The sequence below is a fragment of the Fragaria vesca genome, linkage group LG1 (assembly GCF_000184155.1).
Source record: "Fragaria vesca subsp. vesca linkage group LG1, FraVesHawaii_1.0, whole genome shotgun sequence".
In the NCBI taxonomy this organism is placed as follows: domain Eukaryota; kingdom Viridiplantae; phylum Streptophyta; class Magnoliopsida; order Rosales; family Rosaceae; genus Fragaria; species Fragaria vesca.
Window position 1 is genome coordinate 15,348,130 of NC_020491.1, and position 12,853 is coordinate 15,360,982.

Sequence of the window (12,853 nt, forward strand, 5' to 3'; positions counted from 1 at the left end):
CAAGACCGATCCATTGAAACAAACCTGTGCTCAACAAAAGCATGACAAGGAAAAAGGAAGCAATAGTAAACTTAGTCATCTTGGCCATCTTGTAATTCACTTGTCTACAATCTTTTGTTTTGTGTTGAAACAGTGTAGAGAAAGTGCCTTATATATAGATTTGAGAGATAGAGCTAATTAGGAAGGTCTTAGGACATTAAACCTTAATTTACTGTAAAACCTATAACAGGAAATTTGTAGAGTCAAATCCGACACTAAAGATTATAACTATTCCAATATTTTGTCAAATAAATCACATTTACTTCAATATTCTATCATAATGATCCAAAAATATTTCAGTTAATTAGCTATTCTGGAAAAGATTTTCTTCCTTTCTCTAATACAAAGACTAAAAACTAATAGCAATCAACGGATCTACTTTGGGTGAATCTAAGAATAATGGTTTTTTATGGTTGGTTATTTATTATTATAATGGTATGATTCTCTCTTTTAATTTCTTGGTAATTTAGCTAGGAAATGAATTATTAGGAGAAAAATTTTCAGATCCAAAATATATGTTTCTACTGTTAGTTTTACCACCATGACACACGTATATACGTATGAAAGAAGGCTTGAGAATGAATCCGCTAGGGAAAACCATGCAGACGTTGTTACCTAACAATGATGAGTAAAAGTGCTACTTTTGTAAGTTACAAACAATTGAATCATGCTTATATACAGTGGCGGAACGTGGATTTGAATTGGGGGTTGGGTGGTCCATTTTTTTTTTTTTTTTCCAACAATGAATGGTAGTGTATGAAAAACCAAAGATAGGTTCTATAATCCTCAGTAAGGAATACAATTTGAAAAATAAAAGGAAATAATCATGAAATGTTTTGATATAATGACCATAATGTAACACAAATGGAAAGCACTAATAGAAAATTTCTTGTTAAATTTTGAAACATATGCACTTTTGCTTAACTTAAGGGGGGTTCATTAAGGAATTTGAGTATGAAATAAGCTGTAATTTAGGCAAATAATGAAGCTAAATTAGCATGTTTATAAACCCTAAACCCTAGATCCTTCCAAGCTTGCATGTAAGTCCGCTCCTGCTTCATGTATGTCGATAAAAGTTTTCTACTTTTGAATTCCTAAACGCGCGTCAGTACGTTTTGATGTTGTTAATATACTATATTAAAAAGTTTCTTTTTTTATCATACAAACAACTAAAATGCTACAATGAATCTAGCACTTAGAGCAATTTTAACAGACTTTATATTTTAGTTTTTAGCTATTTTAGAGAGCGTGTTTAGCTTTTTTCGATATTTTCGGAGCTCTAACAAACTAGCAAAAGTTTAACTACTATGACTTTTAGTTATCTCGCTAGCTAAATAGCTAAATGTAGAGAGCGAGATAACTCAGATGAGGCTAGCTATAATTTAATATATTCCTTGTAAGATATTTTACGTGATACATAAATATATTTAAACTATTTAATTTTTATTTGAAGAATAATGTTGATGTAATGCTAGCTAAAATAGAGAGCATTGATGTAGCCACATTTCTAAAGTGGCTAGCCAAAATGATATTTTAGCTAATTTGTAATTTGACTAAAATTTAACTAAAAAATGGCTAGTACTGCTAAAGATGCTCTTACGGAGGGAAGACTGATGCCGGTAGATCAAATGGTACTGGACATACTATAAAAAGTTTTGAAAATTAGTTCAAAACACATGAATGTAAGAATATACTAAAAAAAATAATAATAATCAAATGCTATAAGAAGGATTTCAGATTAAGGCATATATACCATGTTATTACTACAAGGAAGCTCGTGATATATACCTTCTCTCTATGACTGACTTGATCATTTTGTGTCTGAATCCAATCAATCCATTATTATCATCGCCATTTTAAGTTTTTCCATTGAACCTCCAAAATTAAATAATTTTTTTGCTAAAGACTATGACTGAAAAATGACTAGTTGAACAATGTTGGAGCTGAGATTTGACCAAGTAGTAATTACTAATTAGTATTTATATATCTCAAATTCTCAATCACTACGGCCTTCCAATCAGTTACCACCTCTATTTTATCAGTTACAAGTTACAACTCATTCTGACTCATTTTGGTAGGCCTTGAGACATTGACACTACAAATTAAGAATCATTCTTACTGAGCTGATTTAAGAGGAAATTTTTTTTTTTTTGTGTTACCTAAAAAACCATTATAATAATAAAAGGTGCGGTCTGTTGGCTTGGGAGAAGCTGGTGACAGCGACGGCGTTTGCAGATCGTTGTCTGTTCGGAACGACAGACTACGGCTGCTGCGGTTTGCCAATGACGAGTTGGAATTTGGTGTGGCGCTAGGGTTGCTGAGTTTGTGCTAGGGGTGCTTGAGCTTTTGGTCCATGGATCCGGAATTGTTTCTGGGCCTTTTCAATTTTTTGTGTTTTGTATTTGAACCTGGGAATCTCCCTTGCGTAGTAACATGTATTGGTTGCTAAATGAGCTTCACTCTAAGGTTAGCAGCATGAAAATTTCTTAGGTCTTCTAGGTAGTTTTGTTAGTTCAATTCTTACGTGGCCCTTGCGGGTGGATCATGTTTTTTTTTTTTTTTTTTTTTTTTGGATTAAATACACATATAATGTGCTACAATACTGTAAGACGTACAATACTGTGAGAAGAACTCATCTTTCATTTGTAAGGATCATGTTAATGTTTAATTTTCTTCTACATACATTTTGTAATATAAGGTCTGATGTCTTTTGTTGAAAAAAATTACCAAAACTAATTAATTAATATTATTTCTTGGCATCCACCCAACAATTACACAATAATTCAGTTGGTTGTAACCGAATTATATCCTTGACGGAGGAGGTTAACGTTGTCGGAGGTGCCTCCGGTGATCAGAAAGAGAAGGAATAAAAAGACATTGGGAAATAACCGGCAAAATTAGATTGGAAAAACGTTAGATTCTTCTTGGTGTTGAAGTGACAGGTGACATTATATATAAAAGAATTAGCGTTAAAATTAAAATGTAGTCGGATCCATAGTTTATACTCGAGAAGCCAACCCAATTTCTGTGAAAACTTGTGATGTTGCGTCCATGGTAACAGACAAGGAGAGAGACGAAGGGATGCTCTGCCCTCCAAGCTTAAACAAACCATTTTAGTTGATTGATTATATACTCATTATTATAAACCTCATCCACCACTCTCAGAAAAAAACTATAATTTGTTCTAAAATAATTGTGAATAACTCTGTATTATTATTCTAATTCATCTTCTTCCTTGTTCTATGGTCTGGCACTGTTTCTCTACGTTTAGAAGTCAAACCATATTCTCAGATCTCTTCTCTTTCCTATTCTGTAAAACCCTTCTGATACCCTTTTGTCTCTGCAGCTCTCAGATCATATTTCATTGAAACAAAGCTAGAGAGTGTTTATCTGATATATATTTTAGGTTTTGGTAGTGGTCAAGGTCTTTTGTTTTAACTGTTACATCGAAGCCGGTGGAAAGTTAGAGATTTTGATCGTTCAAGTTGGTGGAATTGCAAAACGAGATATGCTGGATTATTGATTATGAGTTTGATGATCAAATGGGGCGACTTTGGATTGTGATAAAAGGATGATGAAGGAATTAAACATTTGGGTTTTAAGACTAACAGACTTCTTCATCCTTTGCCTCTTCATTTTTACGCCATTGACTTCTGCAGATGAAGGTAAGTTTGTGAGCAAAAATTAGTAACCATGAAAATGTGATTCGATCTTAAGCTAGGGTTTTCATATTTTGTATATAGTTTTAGATCAGTAGAAACATATTGGTTGAACAAATTGTGGCTTAGAACCCAATTTTTCATGATCTGACAGATCTGCACATTACGTATTGGACGATAATCACCTAAGCATTATCCAAAGACATGGCTTTATTTTCATCTTGCTGTTCAGATCTTGAAATTTGGTCATGTATTTGATTTTTCTAACATGGTGCTCTTGTTATATATTTGGTTAAAATTTAATTTCTAACAATAAGATCTAATTTGATATTTTGCTAACTAAACAATGCAGGCAGTAATTCAAGCAGCTTTGTGAGCATTGCATGCTGCTCAGAATCTAACTTTATAGATAGCAAAAACATCAGTTGGGTAACAGACGTGAATGAGTTTCATAATAGGCTAAGTTGTGAGAACAGAACTTCTGTAGGTGTGCGAGTTGCGATCGGTAATGTCAACAATAAAACAAGGGTGTTTCACGTTGGTCCAGATCAGAAAAGATGTTATACCTTGCCATCAAAAAAGGGGCAAGACTATCTAATTAGGGGTATTTTCGGAGGCATCTGGGGATTGAAATTTACAGTTGCTGTTGATGTGACCACAATCGGAGTAGTAGATTCACTCGATGATTATGCGGTCGAGGGAGTTGTTAGAGCTACCAAGGACTACATAAACTTTTGCTTGGTCAGTGACAAAGGAGAACTTTATATTTCAGAGATTCATTTGAGGCCTCTGTGGAACTTGACTTACTATCTAGAGGACTTCCCCTCAAGTGTTCTGCAACTGCTTGAAAGGACTAGTTTTGATGAAGACGACGCAGAAAAGGTCATCAGGTATGTTTTCACTTCTTGATTTCTTTAGGACCAAGAAAGAACTGTATATAGAAACATAAGAGACTTGGATGGATTGTAGCTTAAGTAATCATTAAAAATGATCTTCTGCATAGTCTGAGGGCTCATTCTCTCTTCTATATCAGTGGCATGTGATCATGTGGCAATGCATCTTGGAATGAGGAATGAAACAGAAAGAACACAATGAATTCTACAACAAACATTCTTCTAACAAAATCGAAATGTGTCATATCCATTAGCCCCACTTAAACAATTTGCAAGACCATGTGACACAAATCAACATGTCCATATAATAGATTTAGCTATATTTTTTTTTTCTTCCAGAAAGAATAGATTTAGCTACTTCAAGAATTAGCTATGTCCAAAACCCTATTTGAGTTTTTTAGATACTTAATCCAAAATATAAATCAACAAAGAGTAAAAAGTGGCCAGAGTTTCAAATTTTCTTTCTAGTTAGGTTTACAAAAACACCTGTAGTGTTAGAGTTCCAATTCTCTTTGATGGTTACAAAAAAAACACTTCGTAGTACTTAAAATGTGAGCATTTATCATATGCTTTTACACGAACTATGCTTCCCTTTGCATATATTTGTTTGATCCAAACAAAAGTGCTACTTAAAAAGTGCTTATTAAAGAAAAGCACTACCTAGAAAAGACAGTGCTTGGAACCCAAGACAGATCGGGTCGAAGTCTATACCCGTTTAGAGGAGCAACCGCTAATCTCTCATTTGATTTCAGGTACGGAGTTGACCCGAGTGACAGAATCTGGTTAACGAACTCAACTGTCGACCCGGGGACCTACCTCATACCAGAACCCAATGTCGTCAACGTTCTGGGTTCCAGAGATGTTCGAGTCCCCATTCAAGTCCTCAAAACAGCTCTAGCTTCTTCAGACCGCTTGGTCATTCTTCACAATGGCCTGTCCTCATCGAACAGCCACTACCTTTTGTTCTTGTACTTCTATGAAGTCAATCACACTGTTCAAGCTGGGGAGAGGGTTTTTGATGTTTACTTGAACAGTGAGCTGAGACAATCTGGGTTTGATGTTATGGGTGATGGATCAAATTACAGGGAGCTTGCTTTGAATGTGACAGCAAATTGGTATCTGAATCTAACTCTGGTCAAGGCCTCTGAGTCTGAAAATGGACCCATTTGCAATGCCTATGAGATCTTGCAGGTGCACCAGTTGGTTCAGGAGACTGACACAGATGATGGTGAGTTTTGGTTTTGAATGCAATGTAGTGTTTTTCAAGTGGGTTTTTGTAGTATTTTAGTGGGTCTTTGATTGTTTAACATTTTTTTTTTTTCTCACTTATGGCACGTTATTAGTGGAAGTGATTTTGGAGGTGAGGAGTGAGTTGCTGGAGAGGAATGAGAAGAATGAAGTTTGGGAAGGGTGGACTGGAGACCCATGTCTTCCTGTTCCCTGGAATGGTATAGGTTGTGATACTGTTAATGGTGTCCCTGTCATTACCAAACTGTAAGTTTTCCATTTCCCTTTGTTTTCAAATATCTGTGTTTTATGGGTGAGGATATGGCTTTTGCTCTACAATATTCTGGTTTCAGTGTTGTGGGATGATTTGCCGATTTGGGTTGCAAAGTTTACACCTTTATTGATTACATTCATTGAATTTTAATACTTGATTGGATATTTCCTATATGAAATTTGGTTTCTTGTATGTATTTCCCATGCTTAGCTTGATTCATTATTATCAATTTCAGGGATCTTTCTTCTGGCATTCAGAGAAGCCCTGATGAAGAACGCATACTTAGGGGACCATTTCCTAAAAGCATTCCTAAACTGACTCACCTAAGATTCCTGTATGGTTAAAGCACTCATTGTTGTGTAGTCAATTTTACACTCTTATAAATTTTCTCTAATTGTAGTCCATTACTATTCTTTGATTTTGATTTTGTAGGAACCTCAGCAACAATGAGTTTATTGGCCAAATTCCAGAATTTCTTCAATCTTCCTTGTTGATTTCAGTGTAAATTTCTCTTTAGACTCTGGAATACTAGAATTTGCAGTTGGTAGCCTTATATGTTTTCAACTATATATCTGACTTATATATACATTGTAAAAGTAGCTAGCGTGAGCCAGTGACATTATGCTTTTTTAAACTGCTTAATCCCTTCATTCACCATTAGCTGTAGGCAAGGAAGTTTGAATGTCTTACATCCTGTTGAGGGCATATAGCTAGGAAGATACACCCCTAGTTATATGTTGATGGTGAATATTTATGCATACATGACTTATTGACTTGTCCAATATATATACATGTATGAAAACACACCATATCCACTAGAATGCATGTAACTACTGTCAGGAACTCAGGATGCGGTGTTCATAGTTACAATATTTAGATGATTGCTTGTCTATTGGTTTATTGTTCTCTTCTTTAAGCTTGACATGTTCCTCTACTTCAGATATAAGATTCTGAGCAATCTGGTGATACTGTAGTTTCAAAAATTCAAATATAGAAAGTGTGCCGTGAGTGATTCATAAGATTCTCCCTTTAGAAAGAGACTTAATCGGTTCGAATCCGAAAAAGGGCTTTTATTCTTTCTTTTTTCCGGTATTGGACTCTTTTGCATGTTTTGTTTTCTGATTGAGTGATTTTCCATCAAATCATCAGGGATCTGAGCCACAATAAACTTTCGGGGCCACTTCCAAAATCTCTTACTTCACTACCAAATTTGGCAACACTGTAAGCTTTTAATTGTATATGCGTTTGTTGAATACTAGAATATGACCTAGCAAGTACTATGCACATTCCATTGGATGCTGTTATATATTCACTGTACATGTTCTTCCTCTCCAGAAATTATGGCTGCAATCCAGAGCTCACTGAAGTTAGTCCATCAACCTTCAAAGCCTTAAAAGTTACAACAGAGTATGAATCTATTTGTCTCTGCAGAGAAACAAACTTTGTAAATTGAAGCATAAGTAAAAGTATTAAAGAAATCTGATATTTGTATGTCTATATTGCAGCCATGGAAATTGTGGTGTTCAAGAATCATCAAAACGAGGAATCATCATTGGTGCTGCTGCTGTATCTGGATCTTTACTAGTAACAGCTGTCGCCGGGATCATTTTTTTCATGTGGAGAAAAAAGTTTATGCCTCGAGGAAAATCTGATAAGAAATTATATCCTATGGCAAAGAGTTAGTGCACTAATAGCTTTATTACTCATGTTATATATATTCTGAAATTCTAGGAATAATTAAGTTCATTTGTTGTTTTTAACACCTCCATTCCATATGACACAGTTCTAGATGACTTATTGTATAAATTATATTTTATGATATGCAGACTGAACTAAGTCATCCTGATATTGCAGATTTAATTTTCTCATTACCTAGCATGGATGATCTGGTCATAAAATCAATATCCATAGAGACATTTACTCTTGATTACCTAGAGGCTGTCACCCAAAGTTACAAAACGCTGATAGGTGAAGGAGGTTTTGGGTCTGTTTACCGGGGCACTTTAACTGATGGTCAGGAAGTGGCAGTGAAGGTTCGATCAGCAACATCAACCCAAGGGACTCGGGAATTTAATAATGAGGTGGGAAATTTCGTTATTTCTTAGTACTTCTGATTATAGTATTTCCTACTGTTTATAGCAGTTATACAGTTCCATCCAATTTGTGGTGGCAGGTATTCATGTATATGAAAGTCATTACTTCTAGTTATAGTATCTCTAACTATGTCTAGTTGTTCTCAAATCAAGAAGTGACTGAAATATATTCACTCTCTCCATTCTATCTAATGCCAGAGTCCAATATAAGCTATTAGTTTACAATGGCTGACAATTTTATGTACTTTACAGCTAAATCTTCTATCAACCATTCGGCATGAAAATCTTGTGCCTCTTCTTGGTTATTGTAACGAAAAGGACCAAGAAATTCTTGTTTATCCATTTATGTCCAATGGCTCTCTGCAAGATCGCCTATATGGTACTGCTTATGTCATTGATACTTTAAATCATGCTTATTGATACTAATTGTGTACTGAAAATCACTACTTTGATACAAATCTGAAAACCATATATTAATAGGGGAAGCAGCAAAAAGGAAAATTCTGGACTGGCCAACAAGACTGTCAATCGCTCTTGGTGCTGCTCGAGGCAAGTGATATGAGAATTCAGTTTTATTATTGTATTCGACTTTGGAGTTTCCTTAAATCTTCAACTGTCACTACTGACTAGTGATGAAGAATACGTATAACCTCCATATAATTGTGAAGGAAACTGCGAATCCTATAAAAGAAAATAGAAAAGGCAACAATAAAATTTGAAGAAGCTTATTTCCTTGTTTTGAAATTCCACCTATATTGGCATACCAGCTTAAATGTTTCTCTGATGTGAAAGTTTCATTTACTTGTTTGTTTTCTGATCCTGCCATTTCTTTTTTATAAATATTCTGAATATCAGAATGCTTGAAGTTTTGCGTTCACTGTTGTAGGTTTGACGCATCTGCACAATTTTGCTGGGCGTTGCATTATACATAGGGATGTGAAATCAAGTAATATACTTCTGGATCAAAGCATGTGTGCCAAGGTGGCAGACTTTGGTTTTTCAAAATATGCTCCTCAAGAAGGTGATAGTGGTGCTTCTCTGGAAGTAAGAGGGACAGCTGGATACTTGGATCCAGAGTAAGATTGGTTCTCTAGCTAAAGTTTGATCTACAAGTTCCATATCTTAACTAACAATTATAAATATGGGATAGAGATGTAGGACTACAAGTCTACAAGTATATTCTGAAATAGTGATATCAGTTATATGAAGTATTTAGCTTTAGATTATCAGAGCTGATTTACTAGGTTGTTTAAAAGTAATTTACATATTTTATCATTTGGTAATCTGGAGGGGTAGATGGTTCCTAAAATTTGGTTTCTGTTTTTGGGATATACAGTATCTAAGTTTTGTTTTTATGTATTGTTCAGGTACTACACAACCCATCATTTATCAACAAAAAGTGATGTGTTCAGCTTTGGTGTGGTTCTACTTGAAATTGTTACTGGTCGGGAACCTCTAAACATACACAGGCCACGTCCCGAGTGGAGCCTAGTCGAATGGGTATGTTTTACTGTGTTACATGACTCCAGTATGTTGATGCATATTGTGTCTGAGTTGGATGTTTTATGTAAAGATCAACGACCTTTTGCATCAGATAACATTGACAAACTGGCTGGCTGATACCTTTTCATATTTCACCTTCGGAGATTCAAAATGTCAATTTGAAGAAGTGTAAAATACATCTTTTGCTTGCAGGCGAAACCTTATATAAGGGAGTCAAAGATTGAAGAAATTGTTGATCCAAATATAAAAGGAGCATACCATGCAGAAGCAATGTGGAGGGTAGTGGAGGTAGCATTGTCATGTATTGAGCCCTTCTCTGCTTACCGACCAGGCATGGCTGACATTGTTCGCGAGCTAGAGGATTCTCTGATAATAGAGAACAATGCATCAGAATACATGAGATCCATAGAGAGTACCGGATCAAATCGCTTTTCCTCAATCATGGAAAGAAGCATAGTCATGGACAGAAGAATACCGCCACCTTCTACTCCTTCAGAACCCTCAACTATTTTGACACAAATGGCCCCTCCAGAGCCAAGATAGTGAACGGTTTAGTGAGTTTTTCATCAAATTGTGAATGATTAATTTAGTTGCATTGCATAAGTGATGGAAGAGAAAAATGAGGATAACTTCAGAATGCTCTTTTTGAAATTATGCACCTTATGTAATATATCTTTTTCTACCCTTTAAACATCCTGAATCTACCCAACGTTGTCATATTTCTGATGAACCTTTTGCATTGGTTGCCTGTTTTGAATAAACTGATAAGAACAGCCTACCAAATCAGTGTGGTTAATTATACTAAAAATTCGAGATTGGTGGACCAATTGTTGTGAGGATTATGTTTAAGGGTTCGCTGTAAACATAGTTCTTGTCTCTGGTTAAACGAGTGAATGGTCAAACCCAATGCAATCCTTTTGATTTCCGTTACCCAAAAAGGAGAAGATGTAAAAGAATGAATTTCAAGAAGAGTGATTCTGAGAGATTGTCGCTAACAGAAGAAGAAATTAGCAGGAATCTTTAAAAGGAGATTCTAATGAACAAAATGAGGAATGCAAATGAAGCAAAGAAGCTCAGTCCCTGGTATGATCAACGCCTTAGAAGAGATAATGGTAGTAATATGATAGAACCATCCTTTGAAATTGCAAGGAATTCACGTCCTCTTCTCTCTCGTCCCATATGATCAATATTTCCTATCCATCTTAGGAGATTAATTCAAGGGAACAATGTGTATTTCCAATTTCTGTTTCTTAGTGATTAGTAAGAGCAAGTCCAACAGATTCCTTAAATTCTTTGATTTTCTCTATTTTAAGGAATATGGGGTTATTTTTTATTCCAACAGCTTCCCTATCTCATTCCCTAAATTAGGGAAAGAGATGAAAGAGAAACTTTGCTTCCATATATTTACAGATTCCCTAAAACTATTTAGGGAAAGAAGAATTGAATGTTGCACATTCTTCAAGGCTCAAAGATAAGAAAGAAAATATAATTTGTTCTAAAAAATAAACTTTTAAATTTTTATACTTATTATTATATTGTAATAAATGAGGATTGTTGTTATAATAAATATTTGAATCTTTAAAATAGGGAAACTGTTGGATTTGGTATACAAAATTTTTAAAGATTTTGAGTTTTGCTTCCCTATTATGTAGAAAATATAAGGAAGCTGTTGGACTTGCTCTAAGAGACCAAAGGATATCATTAAACTCGTTAAATATAATAGAAGGTAAGGAGCAAAAAAGCAAGGATCCTCATCTGGCTTTGAAACGCATTGTAAATTGCAAAATGACAAACAATCTTCCTGCTCCTTGACAATAATATATGAGCATTTACATCTAGAATAACACTTAAAATACATATGCAGCACAGTAAGAAGTCTAAAATGATATACAAAGAAGGTACGAATCACTACTGATCATGACCTAACAAAAAATGTGTTCGTGGGAGAAACAGTGTGAAACCCTCCGATATCATCAGCAATTGGAAGCTTGTGTCCTATTGCATGCCTATGGTTGCGAACTTGTCCCCTGATCCCTCCTCCTTGTGTTGTTGCAGTTGATCCAACTCCTCCTCCGGTCACTCCTCCCCTTAGATCTGGACGTTTCACCTTTATGAATTGAGGACTACTGGAGCAATCGATATAACATGGTTCTGCCTCTTCGCTAGAACCGGTAAGATATGTACATATCAAGGATGACCTTGAGATTTTCGGGGCTCCAGGCGAACAAAAAAATGGGGCTCGTGACCAGGGGTGGAGCTATATGTTGGCAAGCCTGGGCAAATGCCCACCCATCTTTTGGATTTCTCACAAATTGAGATGAACTTTTCTCACAAATTTATTGCAAAATTACAACTTATTGATGATCTTGCCCAACCAAGATCACCGCAGGAAGAAAACGAAGAGGTTTCAGGGAGTTCAGGCTTGCAGCAAGTCAGCAACGTACGCTGCTGCGCCGCCTGCGTGGGGAAGAAAGAAGAACATGGGCTGATGAGCCAGTCACCAGTGTCTTGGGCTTTTGCCCAATTGACTTATGTTGTTTTAGTCTGCCCAGGCAAGAAAACATTTCTAGATCCGCCCCTGCTCGTGACCTTTGTTTAAGTAATGTAATAAACACCGATAGTTATTTTTTCCATTCAAAAACTATAATGTAACAAATATATGCAAGTGTCGATCATAATGTGGTTTAACAAATTGAATACTGCTATACTAATATACAAAAAAAAAATTTATGTAAAATTTGTAAATTGTTACCAAGTAATTGTAGCTGGTGATAGGAATGATATTCAAAACCTAAATCTTAAAGACATTTCTATCTCTGTTACAATAAAGCCAGCAAGTCAAAAAATTCACCAAATTAAGAACTTCCATAATTACCTTTAGTGAGTCAACTGATTCAAATAAAAACCAGAGTTGTTATAGTAAAAAACAAAATAATTAACAAAAGAAAATAGATAAAGAGATAATTGGGGAAAACTACCTGATGAGTTATGATATATAACTGTATAATACAGTTTTAAAGTAAATCAAATTAACCACTTATGCTTATTTTTATGTAGATCGTGGCAAAAGGTTAGCATATATAAGAAACNGAACCAAAAAAAACAACTGTGACAATGTTGCAACAAGGCTATATATATATATATATATATATATATATATATATA

The 12,853-nt window shown here is 35.1% G+C and overlaps 1 protein-coding gene across 1 annotated transcript; it reads left to right on the top strand.

The window, feature by feature from the left end:
* Positions 1–3,578: 3,578 nt before the first annotated feature.
* LOC101307726 (nodulation receptor kinase-like) lies at positions 3,579–10,386 on the top strand. Its single transcript, XM_004288269.1, has 15 exons — positions 3,579–3,704; positions 4,051–4,588; positions 5,344–5,819; positions 5,935–6,085; positions 6,328–6,426; positions 6,525–6,593; positions 7,242–7,313; positions 7,428–7,499; positions 7,598–7,770; positions 7,947–8,173; positions 8,438–8,564; positions 8,666–8,734; positions 9,072–9,261; positions 9,553–9,685; positions 9,881–10,386. Exons 1-15 carry the CDS (start codon positions 3,611–3,613, stop codon positions 10,229–10,231), a joined length of 2,841 nt encoding a protein of 946 aa, XP_004288317.1. The 5' UTR covers positions 3,579–3,610; the 3' UTR covers positions 10,232–10,386.
* Positions 10,387–12,853: the final 2,467 nt, after the last annotated feature.

What these genes read in the sequence shown, in the direction of transcription:
- LOC101307726 (XM_004288269.1), top strand. Translation starts at nt 3,611, where the DNA reads ATGATGAAGGAATTAAACATTTGGGTTTTAAGACTAACAGACTTCTTC. An exon ending in GCCTTAAAAGTTACAACAGA is followed by an intron (nt 7,500 to 7,597) that starts GTATGAATCTAT and finishes TCTATATTGCAG; the next exon opens with CCATGGAAATTGTGGTGTTC. An exon ending in GCTGGATACTTGGATCCAGA is followed by an intron (nt 9,262 to 9,552) that starts GTAAGATTGGTT and finishes TGTATTGTTCAG; the next exon opens with GTACTACACAACCCATCATT.